At 42.1% G+C, this 17,241-nt stretch overlaps 1 protein-coding gene across 1 annotated transcript in view; it reads right to left on the bottom strand.

The window, feature by feature from the left end:
• Positions 1–17,241, bottom strand: part of GNA14 (G protein subunit alpha 14) — a 186,196-nt gene that overhangs the window by 67,081 nt on the left and 101,874 nt on the right. Inside the window, exon 2 of the mRNA XM_069474098.1 lies at positions 13,451–13,635. Coding sequence (XP_069330199.1) covers positions 13,451–13,635 — 185 coding nt within the window. The remainder of the gene's footprint in view (positions 1–13,450; positions 13,636–17,241) is intronic.

The raw sequence follows: 17,241 nt of genomic DNA, 5'->3' as shown, positions 1-17,241 counted from the left end.
CGTGTGTGTGTGCCTTTGGGAGAGGTGACGTATGCATCCCTCTTCCTTCCTCCTCCGGCGTGTTTTCCATCTGAGTTAAACCAAACTCATGAGCAGGTCTAGGAGTCTGAACAGATTAGGGGTGAAGGAAGTCAAACCTTGTAACATAATCCAGGCAGAATCTCAAGTGGGCATGGGCATTTAGCTTGTATTTTTTAATACAGAGAAGTAAAAAGAAGAAAACCAAGATGACTGATATCACTCTGCTGAGATAACCTCTATTCACATTTTCAAAATAAATTGGGGATAACAGAAAAAGTAACTGTGAAATTATTCCTCCCCATCCTCTCCTGAGGCCCTGTCCCCCAAAAGTAGCCAGTTTTACAGTTTCTTGTTATTTCTTGAAAAAGTAACATACAAGTATGTAGCTATTTATGAATTCTTTTCTGTTTTCAAAGGATCTCACTGTATTCTCACATACGCTTCTTTTTACACTTTACTTTTCCCATGCCCGCTATATTTTGATAATCTGTTAGTTACAATATATACAGTTTTACCTCATTCTTTTGAAAAATGTAAGCATTTGAATACACTCCAGCTAAAAGGAGTCCCATTCAGACCATCAGACTATGCTCTTCAAGTTTTATTTGAGTTTTTACTTGCACTGGTTCCAAGGTCATTGTCATGTTTTGATTGTTTCAATTAGCAGAAGAGATTTGAAAGAATCTCTGACTTGTTTACTTCTCTCTTCCAGGGAAATAAAAAAAATTTTTTTTAACTCTCCATGCAGTCATTTCAAATTCACTCAACTGAAACCTCCTCCATCCTCAGACTTCATCAAATGGATGCCCTAATCCTGAGATTTCTCTGGTTTCTTTGATGCCGTGACCGCTTTGTAGCAATATTGCTAGAGATAATACTGATAATTGCGTAAGCCAGTTGGCCCCCAGCCAGGGAGAAAGGAATTCACGAAAATGTCCAGGAATAGAGATTTTGAGACAGAGAACCCTCCGTCCACCTCACTTACAGATTCCATAATCAGACAGTTAAGTGATGACCTAGCACTGCATGTGGCCTTGAATGGCCCATTGAGAGGCACGAAGCGCAGTGGTTGGCCACTCTGCCCGGGATGGCAGGCCACCTGGGCTCAGTTTCCAGCTCTGACATGTGATACCTGTGTGATCTTGGGAGTGATTTAACCTCCATAGACCTCAGTGTCCATATCTCTATAGTACCCACACTGAAGAATTGCTTAAGATAAAATGATATATATTCAATAAAAAGACTGGTATAGAGTGCCTACCATGGATTCACACTCGTCGTAGTGTCCAGAAGTATATATAGTCCCCACCCTCAGGGAGCTCACTAAGCACTGGAAGAGACAGCCTGTGATCGGTCTGTGACACAGGACACAGTACTGTCCATGTGGAAGCGTGTCAATTGAGTATCACTCCTGGCCACTGCTCCTTCCCCTCTTCTGTTCCTCTTTCCTATGTTCCTCTATGCTGCCCCCTGGGAGAGGCTTCTAGGGCAAATGGTGACCTGGTGGGTAAATCTATCACATTCCGGGTTCGGGACTGGGAAGTTCTGACTCCAGTTGTGGAACACACTCTCTAAGCTTCAGCACTAACCACTACAATATATTTTGGTCCCCTTATGCCTTCCTTCTTGGTCTTATTTCTCGATTACCTTAGAATTTGATTGGTGAGGAGGGTATTATCTATTGATTCTCTCTTCCATCGCATAAACAAGCCGTTGTTCCCTTCAGCACCATTTTTTGGCCCCGTGGGATTCCCAAACAGCTGCCTGGTGACACAGCTTGAGTCACTATCACAGACTTAACTTTCACAGGCAGAGTACCTTTGCAGTGCACCAAACACGTCCCAAGAGCCAAGTATGGCCAATCCCAAGCTTCCCACACTGGATTTAGAGCCCTAAGACCATGCAAGTTTTCGTGGTTATCCTGTAATTCGAAAGCAATATTTCCAATTGCCAAATATTTTTTGGAAAAATAAAAACATGGCCATGGGGAGCTCCTATTGCTTTTTGCCCAATATCACAGTCCCAGATTCAAGGAGGACAAGTTGTATCACATGGGAGAACAGCTGGGCCATCCTCTGAGATTGTAGGTATCACTGCCTGGGCAAAGCCCTTGATAGCTTTGGGTTTATGACATTATCCTCACACAGGGTTTTAATGTCACTTCACAAACATTTATTGAGCCCGAAGGGATGCAGAGATGAACAAGACCTCCTTAAAGAACTTAGTCTAAAGTGGGAGAGATGCTTAAATAAAGAATTATAATAAAATATGGTAAATGCCAGGGATTACAGGTATGCTGGAAAGATAACCCAACCCAAGGGAGGCTGGAAGGAGGGGGCTGTCAAAGAAAGTCTTCTATGATGTCAGATGGCTTCGTGAAGATGAAGAAATGAAGTTAGCTAGTTCCAAGTGCAAAGGGAATTGGTGTCAGGATGTTTCTACAGACGGAGGACACAACCCAACAGGGAGGCACGAGATAAACAGGAAACCACAATCCAACAGGGAGAGGAGACAAAGCTGGACACTGTCAGAGACAAGTTCAGGAGAGGCCAGAATGTGGCCTAAGGTCACCTGCATGGGCTCACAAAAAAAATTAGATTCCTTTGTCCCAGAAATTGGTTCTTCAGTGGAAAGGCTTTTGGGCAACTGGCCTGCAACCACACTGGGCACTGGAGCTACGAACATGCATAAAAGCACGCATGGTCCTTGGTCTTCAGGGATCTTGTGTTCTAGTGGAGAATGAGAAAGACTCGGCCAGGCCAAGAGAGAAGGAAGCAGAGAGAAGAGGATGTGCAACAATCCCGGGCTCGAAGGAGCATTGTGAATCCTGGGACCAAAAGAAAGCAGGTCTCCGTGTTTGGAGCTGAATGAGCAAGCCACAGAGCAGGGCCCATGCTGCTGCCAACGGCCATGATGTTTGCAAAAAGGCCCTGTTGGTCTGTGGTATTGGGTGGGTTTCTTTTTTTTACCCCCTTAAAATGCCAAAACTATGATGTAACAACTTGAGATTTCTGATGCTGTCTATCTGGAATTGGAAAAAGTATGCATGTATATACGTATTTTTACATCACCTTTGTCTGAAAGCTGGAGCGAACAGAGATGAGTACAGCATTGCTCTTGAGGAACTCAGGTGAGCTGGGAGAGTCGGCCATGGAACGGAGCTTCACACCGCAGGAAGAGACGAGCACTGATAAAGGCATGTGGTGCATGACCTGGGAGCAGAGGGAGGACTTAGGGGCCTTCGCCCACTCAGGGATCTCCTCTTCAAGTGGAAGAGGGAGACCATTGAATCCATGAACCTCTGTGATACTAGACTGGTTGTTCATTTTATCTCCCCTTGGGCTCAAACTTTAGAAAGCACTCTTAGCTTGTGCCATTCATTTAATTCATAAAACAAATATTTACCAAGTGACTAGTATTGCTACGGGTTGGGTTTTTATCTCTAAGTTTCGTAGGTGGAAATTACTATTTGGCACTGGCAGCCATTCATGTCAACATCTAGTGGCAGAAATAAAGACCCACCTGGAGGCAGGGAAGCAAAACTGTCACAGATGGATTTTCATAATCAAATTAAGGGAGGTCTTGACCTTGCACGGGGGTTAGGAAGGACATCAAGTCACACCTTCACTGACAGTGATGAGGGTCATCTCTGGCCAAATGTAAAACATAAAAAGAAATCACTCTCATGACAGTAATGACAATTTATCTCTTATAGATGGGAAAGGAAGGAGCATGATGCAAAGGCCTCTTGGCTTCCCCTAACACAAGGCCTGTTGTCTGGGTAGACTCAGATGTGTGAACAGCCGGCGGCAGCCAAGTGCCTGGTGCAGCCTGGACCTTTCTCCTTCAGTGAGGAAGTGGAGAAGTCACAGAAGTAGCATCATTGGTTAGGGAAGATCCTTTCTCTAATCCTTTAACTTTGTCATCCCCAAATTTAAAAGCAATCAAGCAATCTGAAAGACATCACATGAATTCTGCCTCATCTTCCTGCCATTCTGACCTGAGCTCCCTGCGAAGACCTTCCTGCCCACAGGTGCTTGTTCTGCTGGTGCGGAGACGTGTAGGAGCTACAGGAGATACAGACGCCCGTGTCTGCAGGAAGGGGCTCATTCATTCGTTCAAAAAGGGGTATTAAGAACTTGAAACGAGGTATTATGCACAGGAAGAGGGTGAGGATGCACCTGCAAGCCATACACATTGTAGAAAACGGATTCTTCACTGCAAATCTGGTGTACGTGTCTTTCTGGTTCTTATCCCAGTACTTTTTAAAAATGTGTCTGTAAAGAACACCTGGATTATATGAAGTAAAACAGCCAACAATGATATACAGTATATATAACATTGTATTTGATGCAGTGTCTTATTAACTAGGAAACTTCGCTGAAAAAAGTAGCCTGTTTAGGACACAGCAGAATATGATTTTTTGCTCCTCAAAGTAGGTTACCCATATGTTTAAATGTTATAATTTCACCAGGAACCAACACAGCCCTCAGTGGAGGAAGGAAGGAAAAACACTGAGAGCTTTGGTGATCTGTCCAAGACTGCTGAGGAAATAAATGACAGGGCAGGAATTCAGTTTCATGCCAGAGGTTGTCCCATTCTAGCACACCGAGAGCTAATTTGACCTTGAGAAGAAAGACTTTCTTGCTTGGGGTAATCACTGACATTGTGGAGGGCTCCTCCTATCAGTAAATCCAAATCATGATGATCATGGTGATAAAACCCCAAAGCTAAGGGAAGCCTCCATCCACCTCAACAGGGAAGACATTCCAGGTCAACACCGAGCAGAGACACAACAGGAGGAGGGCCAGGAGTTCAGAGCCTTGCGGGGGACTGGCGGCCACTGGTCAACCACATGGTCTTCCCACACGCCAGCCTTCAACCACTTCACTGCCTCCAGGCTGAATGGAAGGGCACCAACCTTGAGGCACCTAAAATACACAGTTATTCCTATCATCCTTAGCCTTTTTGCAATTAACCCCATCTTAACTATTCAAATGATTAGAAGGTGTTTTTTTTTTTTAAAGAAAGTTTAGCAAACCAGTCATCTTCCTATCCTTAGCGATTCCTACACTCACATACAGAGACAAATAACTTCCTAACCAGATCCTATAAATGGCCAAGTTCAACAAATGAGCCTATATCTTTATGTCTAATATAAAATATTTTAAGAGAAAGACAGAAAGAGCCAAAGTATTTTAAAATTTGATTGAGGGAAAATACAAAGCAATAGTTAAACGTGAAAGCTGTTTTACAGTCGTCTAAATCATTAATTAAACCTGACAAGAGTTTAAGTGTCAGAAATCAAAATAAAGTACACAAGATACAATGTCACAAAGCTCCCTGAAAACATTTTAGCTTCTAAAAAGAAATGTCAGTGAAAAAAGTAAACAGTTCTGGCTTCTAATGAATATGATTTTTACTCTAAAGGTACGTTTACTGGTTTTAAAAAAAAAAACTTTTAACAATTTGATTACATCGGATTAGTTACTGCATTCCATTTGAAACACCTCCCCCTCCCCCACCACCACCATAAAAAAAAGCTTTTTAACATACAGGGGATGCTTTCTAGAATATTTGCATAGGATAATATTGCAGAGCTTATTAACCAGTTAATGAGAAAATCTGTCTCTAAATTCAATAACACCAGATGAACACCTGAATCCCTCGGCAAGACTCCAAAACAGTCCCAAGGGGGCAATTTACCTCTTGGCACATGTTTATGGCAATCATTGATCAGAGAAGGCAGTTCTGGGAGGAGCAAGCCCTTGCCACACATCTCTTGCCTCCCTACCACCGGAGTATGACAACACAGCTCTGCCCGAGGAGGAAGCAAATTGTGGAGGGTTTTGGATCTAACAAGAATCTTACTAGCATCACTGATGATGAGTCTAATGTTCTTTAAATAGTTTTGAATTGTTGAGGGTGTTTTACATGTTCCCCTTTTTAGGACAGCAATGAAGTTGGATGCAATTTAAAAGACTCAGGACAAATATTTCACATATGTTGGCTGAATGGATGGATGGATGGATGAATGGATGAATAGATAGATGATCAAATAGACTGATGGTCGTGCTAGTTTCTGGATTGTTTGTAACTTTGTGAGATTTCCCCTTTTCACCAGGTTTTTAAAAGCATTTCTTTGGATGTGGTAGGTTCATTCACATCTCAGTTTTGAGGTAAGGGAGGAAATTAATATTTCAATGGTCAAATCAATGTTATTACTCATCATCGGCCCCAGAACATCCTCATTTCCCAATTCAGGCTTAAAGGGTAGTGGGTGGTCAGATTTAGTTGTGATGGTGATTAAAGAGAAAACCACTTCCTTCCCACCCTATTCTTTCCCATTTTCCAGACTCTAACATTTCAAGCTCTGATTATAGCAATTTTCACACCAAAGGAAACATTGATTAATCAGAGAACTATTGGGATAGATGGAAAAGCTCTTGCCCAGGATTTTGGTGGACAATCTGTTGTTGTTGTTGTTGTTGTTGTTGTTATACTAGATAAAACTCCAACTACTTGGTAAGGAGAAAAATGTACCATGAATTATTAATTTATTTATTTACTTATTTTTAGAGATAGGGTCTTGCTCTGTGGCCCAGGCTGGAGTGCATTGGCCCAATCACAGCTCATTACAGCCTCAATCTCCAGGGCTTAAGCAATCCTCCCACCTCAGCCTCCCAAGTAGCTGGGACTATAGGCGTGGGCCACCACACCTGGCTAATTTATAAATTTTTTGTAGAGATGGGGTCTCTCAATGTTGCCCAGGCTGGTCTTGAACTCCTGGCTTCAAGATTTCCTCCTGCCTTGGCCTCCCAAAGTACTGGGATTGCAGGTGTGAGCCACTGTGCCTAGCCCTATGCAATTTTTAATATTCAATAGGACATGGGAATCAGGAGCCTAAGTTTAACATTTTCCAGAGAACCAGAACCCTGGGCCACAGCCAAAGTTGGAAGATTGGTCTCACTGTTCCCAAAGTTTCATGCAGAAATGACTTTCAAACTGAATGAGGAAGTGGGACTGAAAAATATATTTAGACAGATGTTTTAAAAATTAGAAAATAAGAGAGTTTTAAAATACTCCAAGCCCTGAGAAACTCTTCTATAAAAAAGTGACATAAATTGACCTTTTTTACTTAACTGTGTCTGATTTCCTCATATGAGTCTTTAACAAACTCTCCTGGAAATTCAGCCTTCTACTTTCTGGGAATGAGAAGTTAAGCCAGAGGAATTATACATGCATAGATGTGAGACATTATCAAAGGGCTTTTGGTGTTAAAAATGTACTCTGCTATGATCCTGCCCCATAAATGCCAGATTTTATTGCTTAAACGTGAACTTAGATGTGTGATGGTTATGTTTTCTGCCTGATAAATTACCCTCTCCATACCTAAAAATATTTATCAATGATGAGTAAAAATATGTAACTACTTAATTTCCTAATTTAATGTCTCTATTTTCTCACAAAGTCACATGGTATTTTTATTATAAACAAAACCTACACCTTGAGCCTGTTATCAGCAAAACCTACATCCCTGATTGTTTTAATGATCAAAAAGAAGTTATAATTTCCGTGTAGCAACAGTAGGAAAAGAAGGGTGAGAAGGCGCCACTGATGGGACTTCAAGAGAATGAGATGCAGCTCCTTCCTCCACTCCCCACCCCATTGCTGGAAGTGCTGGGCGTGAAGCTGTGCTGGGGCCCTGGGAGACTCAAAGGAAACAAACACAGACTCCGTGATTCCAAGATGCCACCTGGAGATGCTGTCAAGGCTACCATCACCTAGTCTAACCAAGACGGCCCAACGTGGCTGAACAACACAAATGTACTCAATGGTGCCCACTTGATTTACCTTTGGGTGGAGACTAATTAGGCCATTCCATGGAAAAGATTACCATAAGTGCCCCTGCCTGCTATGGAAAAGTTGGTAGGAAAGCAGAATCCGAATTGAACACAACTAAATAATGTTAAGACACATATATCTCAGTGGTTCTCAACCTTGGCTGCCGAATTAGAATCTCCTTAATCCAAGTGCTCAGGCTGCATTCCAGAGCATTCACTCTGGATCTCTGGGGGTGGGACCCTGGGCCTCAGCATAAAAGTCCCCTGGTGATTCCAACAGGCAGCCAAGATGGAGAACCATTGCCTGGGATGTTCTAGTGTCTGATAAATCCAGCAGCCAGGAGCGGAGGAGCTCACAGTTACTGAAGGAGAAAGCATCCTTGCATCCAAATGTGGGACCTGCAGAACTTCAAACAGAACTAGTAGAGGCTTTGTGAGTCAGTGCAACTCAAAACATTCAGCCTTTCAAGACTAACAGTGGGGCCTGGTGTGGTGGCTCAGGCCTGTAATCCTAGCACTCTGGGAGGCCAAGGCGGGAGGATCACTGGAGGTCAGGAGTTCGAGACCAGCCTGAGCAAGAGCGAGACCCCCGTCTCTACTAAAAAATAGAAAGAAATTAGCCGGACAATTGAAAATATATAGAAAAAAGTTAGCCAGGCATGGTGGCGCATGCCTGTAGTCCCAGCTACTCGGGAGGCTGAGGCAGAAGGATTGCTTGGGCCCGGGAGTTTGAGGTTGCTGTGAGCTAGGCTGACGCCACGGCACTCTAGCTTGGGCAAGAGAGCCAGACTCTGTCTCAAAAAAAAAAAAAAAAAAAAAGACTAACAGTGGGCTGGATGGCCCAAGTCCATAGTCCCAACTGGGACTTTGAATTCGGCAAAAGCTTCTAATGGAAGAGTGAGATGCTTTCTGAAAGGAAATTCAGACCTCACACTTCTAGAAACATTGTCTTCTAAGTTAAGTACTCAGAATGGAATGGCAAGCAAAATAATCTTCTTACCATTTAATTATTAATTCTTCTTTTTTTAAAATTTGCTTTTGTTTTTGTCATGATGAGCTCGTACAGTTAAATTTAAGTTGCATGCAAATATGACATGAGCCCAGTGTAGTTAAGCACCCCTATAAGCAGAAGGGCAGGGAAGAGGCTGTGGGCAGCTGTGAAGAGCCCGCAGACCTCCTTCTTTCTAGAGATCACTGAATACAGAACTGAAATGCATTTGAGAAGTCAGGCGAGGCTGCCCTTTGCCCTTGGGAAATTCTATATCTACATAATCCAAGCAGATTCTGTGGAACATTTAAAGGGTTCAGAATGTTTCCTTCACTGCAGGACAGGCCTAGAATGAGAGTTTCTCAAGTTCAAGACGCTACAAATGGCTAAAAATATGAACCTCTACTGGCTTCCGTGAAATCATCTTGAGTAAACATGAGTTATAAGCTAACTCAGACTGAGGAGCTCTGCCGCTGAACAAATGCCTTTGTAATATTTATTCAAGAAGTCATAAATTCTAATATGTGCTCATAAAACACTCCTGAGAGACATTCATAAAAATTAAGGCTTATCAACAGAGTGAGCAAATACATATGAATCATCTCTTTAAAAAAAATAAGCAGGCAAGGTATAAGAAAATAATCTTCAAGGCTGTATCTTAATTGAAAAAACATGTTGGTTAAAAACCAAATGCTGAACTAAGTTTCTGATAAATTTCCTTTAATAAGCAGGCTGTCAAGTAATAGACAAAGATTTTCAACCACTTAGCTGAGCAATGATCTCACTAACATTTGAAATAAAACCCTCTAAAGCAACTTCTAATTCTCTTCTACATACTTTAAAGAAAGTGTTCCCAGCTCTTTAAAAAAAAAAAAGAGAAAAGAAAAAACCAACACAGATAATGGAAATAAATACTCAGCAATAAGAAGTGAAGGAGAGAGTGCACCACGGCAGAAATAAAACCTAATTAAAGTTTTGTTTATCCCCGTCCTAACTAGTCAATTATTTCAAGTTATGCAATACTTTGTAAAGAAGATAATATATAGCGTGCTTCCTAAACCAATTATTGAATACTACTGGAAAATGTCCACTAATCATTTTATTATTTTATGACCTAAGCACGGTACTTTGTTACAGTTTCACGTTTGGAATTAAAACTAGCCCACAGACAAAATTATTAGAAACAATAATGGCACACAGGAAAATAATATAGAAGGAATGGATAAAATGACCTAAATAAATAATAGAAAAAACCATGAGTCCATTTCTGATTTTTGAACTTGCCCCAATAATAACATTATATTTCTGGAGTGCCATTTAATTTGCAAAGCACTTCCTTTTGCTCATGTTGCCTTATGTGTTGTCTGCATTTAACAGATGAGGAAATGGAAAAGCAGAGAAGAGACTTCTTCTAAGACCAGGGCTGGCAAACTACAGCCCATAGTCTAAATCTGCCCATGGCCTGAGTGGATTTCTGTATGGCTCATGAGTTGAGAATAGCTTTTACATTTTGTGAATAGAGTTTACAATTGAGCCACACATTAGCTATTACCTATGGCTACTTTCTGTTGGGACAGCACAGCTGAGTCATTGTGACAGAGACCATATAGCCCACAAAGCCAAAGATATTTACTCTCTGGCCCCTTATAGAAAAGTTTGCTGACCCCTGCCATAGAGCCACAGGGGAGCCATAAGCAGATCCCAAATTTGGGAGCCAACCCTGTGTTCTTTCCACTCAATTTTCTGTCTCTCCTTAAGCCATTTCAGCATGTGGTTCATTCCAGGCATCTGTTTGAAGGATAAGAGAAAATGTATGGAACACGAATCTAGATACTTGAAGTAGAAAGAAAGCAGGCATTGAGAATGGAGCCAGACACAGCAAATGAGGAGACAGGAGGGACAATCAACACGTTTTCTAGTTTCGCAGTTCATGGATGGATAGAAACCTTGCCCCAGGATGGTCCACATGCAGAGTCTCACCCATATCTGACTTAGATAATGAGATTTGGGACCTTTTGAGTTGATATTTAGATTAGATTTGGGTCTTAGAGTTGATGCTATAATGGCTTAAGACTTTTCGGGATGTGGAATGGAGTGATTGTATTTTGCATGTGGGATGGACGTGAATCTTGGGGAGCCCGAGGACAGACTACACTGGTTGAATAGTGGATAAGGGTGGGCCCTAGCCCACTAGTGTCCTTATAAGAAGGAAATCTGGACACAAACACAGAGGCTGGAGTGAGGTGTCTACAAACCAATGGATGCCAAGGATTTCCAGCAACCAGAAGCTGGGGGAGAAGCAGGGATCAGAGACCTCAGAGCCTTCAGCTGGAACCAATCAACCTTGATTTGGGACTTTCCACATCCAGAACTGTGAAAAAAATAAATTTCTGCTTTAAGCCCCCCAATTTGAGGTATTTGTTACAGCAGCCCTAGCAAACTAGTGCAGATTAGTGGGCAAGTGGAAGTGGCCTATGAACAAGAACATCAAGGGGAAAGAAGAAAGTGGTACATGTCCAATCCCATAAAACCATTTTGTTAACATATAAACTGAGTACCTCTAGAAGGCCGTGAGGGAAAACAAAACAAAAGCAAAAACCCAGAGGCCTTGATTACTAAGCCTGATTAGGTTTTGCAAACACATGCTGCCAAAGTAAGCAGAAGTGGCTTACTCTCGAGCCTTTCCTTCCAAATAGATCTGTTTACAAATCCATCCCTGAATTCCAAGCTGCGTCCAGTCACCTCACTCTGATTGGTAAAGAAAATACATTTTACAACAGGGGAAAACAGATTAACTGAAATCACCACAAGGAAGTTTCCAGCCATGCCTCTTCTCTGAAATAATCTTAAATCGCCACAGAAAGGCTCATTTTTAGAATACGTTGTATACGGTAAGGAAAAAAGAACCATACACTTTCAAAAAAGATATTTCATGTACTCAAAAGCAATATGTAAAGAAATCACAGTCACTTGTAGACTCTCCCAGTGGCTCAGTGTACACCTCTCGTGTTACTTGGCACCAGATATACCATAGGCTAATCCACCCCCAGCATTTTCAGCATGACACCATTGAAGGTTGAAACGGTAGGCAAGAAAAGTTCCTTCATTTCTTCAAGACAGCAAGGAAGGGATGGGAAAGACGTGAAGTTGCAGAGATAATGCAAAGGTAAGTTGAAAATTTGGCGCATGTTTTTCAATGTAATTGAGTCACTGAGAAGTATAAACTTTAAATTGTTTGATTGCTTTGAAACTCTTTGTCTATCATATATAGAAAATATATATGAGTACAGGTGCCACAAGTTCATGATATCAAGTTGTCCTTGGGGGCCTATTACTGAAATCCATGTAACTCTGGCATTTTAGTAGCTAAATTCTTTTTAAATAGATCCACAAGAGACCCATTTGACATAGAATTTTTCTCTGTGTCATGCTGTAACTTGGTACTGATTATTTTAAATAAACTCTTATTTCTAATCTAGATTCTTTTTTTTTTTTTTTTTTTTTTTTTTTTGAGACAGAGTCTCACTCTGTTGCCGGGGCTAGAGTGCCGTGGCATCACCCTAGCTCACAGCAACCTCAAACTCCTGGGCTCAAGCAATCCTACTGCCTCAGCCTCCCAAGCAGCTGGGACTACAGGCATACACCACCATGCCTGGCTAATTTATATATATATATATATATGTGTGTGTGTGTGTGTGTGTGTGTGTATTTTTAGCTGTCCAGCTAATTTCTTTCTATTTTTTAGTAGAGACGGGGTCTCACTCTTACTCAGGCTGGTCTTGAACTCCTGACCTCGATCAATCCTCCCGCCTCAGCCTCTCAGAGTGCTAGGATTACAGGCATGAGCCACGGTGCCCAGCCTCTAATCTAGATTCTTAATGAGTTCAGATATGGTATTACTTTCATATGTTTTTGCATTGCAGTACACATATTATATTTTATTTTCCTCCTCTTCCCACCTTCTGCCTCATTATTTTCTTCCAGTTTTAAACAGATTTGTGTTCTAAATACCTGGTGGTGACAGGAAAGCCAGTGCCAGCTTGACAGCATCACCTTACGAGAGCACATTGCTAGCTGGGACATAAGCGTCGCTCTCATGGTTATCACTTAGTTCCCAAGAAGGGCTAGCTCCCAACGTAAACAAACAAAGTCCACTGATTTCTCTGAGTCGTCTGCAGCACATTAGTGAAAATATTTCCTGAGACCGGGAATTCTTGAAAAGCCAGCCATTGCAAACCCAATGTCCCTATTGCTTCAGTGAAGAAATTAACTGGCTCTCTTATTAGAAAGAGAAAATGTATGTCCTCTTTTCTCAGTGCCTGAAATAAGCAACCGAAATAACTGCCCAAACTTCTGAATCCCTACACACAGGGAAGCCTCACACTGCCACGTGATACAACTCCTGCAGAAGGAAGACCACGGAGCTAATGAAATTCCCCAAATTCCTCTCCGTTATCTTCACCCCAGGGTTTGAGCGCAAGAGCTTCTCTGGCACCCAACCAAAACACTCAGTCTATCTTTTTGCTCAAAGACATATGCTACCGAGAGCAGGCAGACACACATTCATGGACAGGGCAGACGCCCCCAAGCCCTTTACCTTATTCTGCTCACACACATATTGTATCCTCAGGGTATCCATCGCTCTGATCATGGCTTGCATGGCGGTGAATATGTTTTGGTAAACCAGCTTCGTGAACCCCTTTCTGTCTTCATCACTGTAACCAGACCCATGTATAATTCTCATTTGCTTGATAAAGGTGCTTTTCCCACTTTCACCAGTTCCTAGGAGAGAAAACAAGAGAAAAACACAGTCAGCAGATTTCCAAAGGGACACACTGACAAAGAAAGGACCTTCTGGCAGTATCAGTCCATATCCCAACGAGTAGGTTGATGGGACGGCCTTGGAGAGGGTCTACCCAATGTTTATGCAGTTTTAGGCTGCAGGGTAGAGCTGTCCTGAGTCCGGGGCAATGCTTCCCCACATCCCTTGTGCTGAGTCCTTGAAACTAGCAACTGTGTCTGAAATCCCTGAGCATTTGAGGGGTTTGTCACATGGCCATGGCAGAGACGGGGGCTGCTTCAGGGTGTGGGGAGGATTTGAGCAGCGGGAACACTTGGGGTCGAGAGAAAAGGGCTAATGAACTGGTCAATTTCTTCCTTTCAAAACACGTGAATACTCTCAATCCTCGCACAATGAAGGACCCGGGTTGTGGCCAAGTGTTTCCATATTTGCTTCTCTTCAAGCTCCAATCTGTAGTTCAGGAGGTTCTGGAAACTCACAACACTTGCCCAGGGCAGCCAAGGAACACTTGACAATATTTAACCATTCTCGTTGTTCTTAAATGTGGATTAGATGTCCAGACACAACATGAAACACAATGCCAAGACTTGACATTCATGTTAGATGGAGATATTGCTTGAAAAGATAGTAAAAGTTGCTGTATGCATGACAGAGATTTATACAATGGAACAAAAATATTTTCTATGATAAAGATAATTTATGATGTGAGATCCCATTACCATGTTTTGAACACAGTATGTTCTATTCATGGTTCATTTCCAAATCTAAGTATTACTTTAAGAATTTTATTAACAATTCAGGTTGATATGCCACCAGCAGCAGAAAGTTTCTTCAAATTGAAATGAATGAAAAACTATTTCAGAAGTGAAAGGGCTCAAGAAAAGTTGTACACTTTAAATGGATGGACTGGATGACATGTGAATTGTATTTTAGTAAAACTGTTACAAAAAAACAAAAATTGACTCGGTATTTCTGTCAAAAGAACAGAAATCATGTGAAAATCTTAATCAGAACAACATAATTAGTGATTTTGCTATAATGGCAAAAATTATGGAACAGGATATGATTTGTTAATTATAAATATCTTTATTTTATTACTCATCCACATCTTGTTGGCCCAACAGAACACCCAGACTGTGCAATTATAATTAAAATCAATCATCGTCAATGCTTTGCCGACTCCTAGTCATATAAAAACCATAGTCATATACATCTCTTTCTACATTTTAGTTATAGAGACATGTTTTCCAGGGTAGGAGGATGGAGCATATTGATATTAGTTTGTTAGCCTGATTATAACCTGCAACCATTTAAGCTGGCAGGGACGCGGGTCTCTGTGGGGACTCTTGCCAGGGCCCTGCGCGTATCAGTGGGGCCCACTGCAAGGGCCCAGTTGAGATAAAACTCTTAGGATTTGATCAGACTCTTCCTTGAAAGAAAACATGTTCCTTCTGATTGATCTCAAAACACAAACTTGCTCTTCTGGCTTTCTCCTCATCTTCAGCTCAAAACCCTCAATGGCTTCCCACTCTGCTCAGGAAGAAAAACAAAACTCCTTAGCGTGACCAGGAAGGCCGTGTGGGCAGGTCCTATGCCTTTACCAGCTTCTTCTCACAACCCTCTGTCTTCCACCCTTGGTGCTCCAGCCACACTGGCTTCTTTCAGAACCTCCTTCTTGCAGCCTTCGCACACGCTGTTCCCTAATCCTGAAATGGTCTCCCCACTCCTGCTCACCCTTGCTCTTGGCCTTGTCTGCCCAAAGTGCATCTGGGACACGTGCCACAAAGAGAAGTTCATGGCACCATGAGAACCTAGAGTGTGGAGACTTGACCTTGTCAGGGAGTTGAGGCAAGGCCAAGAGCAAGGGTGAGCAGGCATGGGAAGACCGTATCAGGAATAGGGAACAGCGTGTATGAATGAAAATTATTGGTGATCAGAGAGCTGGGTGACCCAGATGGGAGGGAATGAGTGATTTAGCTTTTACATCCTGCATAATCACATAGTAGAATGTGTGTTAGGGTGAGTAGCATGGGTGCACTCTGCTTTGTTTCTTCTCTCCTTGTGAGGACTTTCTCACCTGCTCCCCCACAAAATGAATATGTTGGCAGAGGGTCCTCTACAGCCTCAACAACTACGGATAACAAAGAGAACAGGAGCTCTTGCCTGGGGGCAGCTTTTTGGTTCACAAGGATGGGGAAGCCTTTTGATTGGAAGGTGTGCCATTGCCAAGGGCTTCACTTAGATGGGATGGGGAGGGGGCTACAGCCCAGAGGACTTTCCATCCTGGGCCCAGTCTGTAAAATCACAGAGTGGGAGAAGGAACAAAATTATAATTCCATTTCTAGATTCTGTCCCAAATATAATTAAGGGAAATGGTTCTTCTTCGTTTCGTTTTTGTTTCCCTGTTTTTATATTTAAAAAGAAAATCCAACAATGGTTTTAAGTACTTTTAAACTCTCATTATCGTCAAGAGCCTGCTATGTTTGAGGTACTTGTCACCATCCTACTGCAGCTGTCCTCTGTGATAAAATCAGCAGATAACTGCTGGGGACAGCACTCTCTGCAGAGCCATAACAGAGTCACTCAAGGAGAACCGAATGTCCCTTTCTCTGCCTTCATGCTCTCTGACCTCTCACAGCAGGGGACAAAACCCGCTTCTGGTCCAAGACTCCCATAATCTCCCCAATCTCTTGCTGCAGATTGCCCTGGACCCCATAAATGTGAGTTATTGCCTTTTCCAGAGTAGACACTCGATTACTTGTAAATTGAACATACAAGGCTTGCCACACCGCCATGGTTGGCATGTACAGATAATCTGTGTTCTGTGTTAAGTTAAAGCTCACCTCCATCGCCTTCCTGCTCGCTGTGGGGAGGGGTGTGCCTTTGGCCCTGCAGAGTTGGGTGCTTTCCTACAAGACACTTGCTTCTGACCCCCCGTCAAATCGTGTTTCTCAAACTGCAGTCATTTGTGTATCAACCTGGTGATTTTTGTCAGACCCATATGTCACCTGTATGATTATTTAATATTTAGCTTTATTTTTTATTTCAATAAGCTTGTTATGAAAGGAAACCTGAATGTCATAATTAAAAAGCAGTATCATTTGCCATGATTAATCAAATTAAATGTAATAAAATAAATAAGACTCTTTCTTCAGCGATATTGCAACCAGGAACATCTTGCCTATCACTAGTGATCTGGGAACCACATTTTGAAAAATAATACACGTGAATTATCACTCACTTTACATGAAATTTACCTCTTTACTTTTCATCCTTAGAGGAGATTTTCCCCCAACCTCTCTCCAGAGGCTTCAGAAATTCTATCCATGAAACTCATCCAAATACAAAATAACCCAGGGTTGAAAACTCACATAACTGAAAAGGGGTCAACAATATGTCTTAACACTAAAATGCTAAGCTTTCTGAGATTTGAGAAAGCAATACGAGGTTAAAGTTTCAACTTAATTTTAAAGACAGAAAGGCTCATGGAGTGAACAAAAAGTTGCTTTTAGGATCCAGAAGGGAACAGAGGCCAAAGCAAAATAAATCCTTTCCAAGTGATAGACCAAGGACACCAAAACAGAAAG

Source organism: Eulemur rufifrons, chromosome 7 (genome assembly GCF_041146395.1).
Source record: "Eulemur rufifrons isolate Redbay chromosome 7, OSU_ERuf_1, whole genome shotgun sequence".
Classification (NCBI taxonomy): Eukaryota; Metazoa; Chordata; class Mammalia; order Primates; family Lemuridae; genus Eulemur; species Eulemur rufifrons.
The sequence above is the reverse complement of the archived record's forward strand: the minus strand, read 5'-3'. Positions and strand labels throughout refer to the sequence as shown.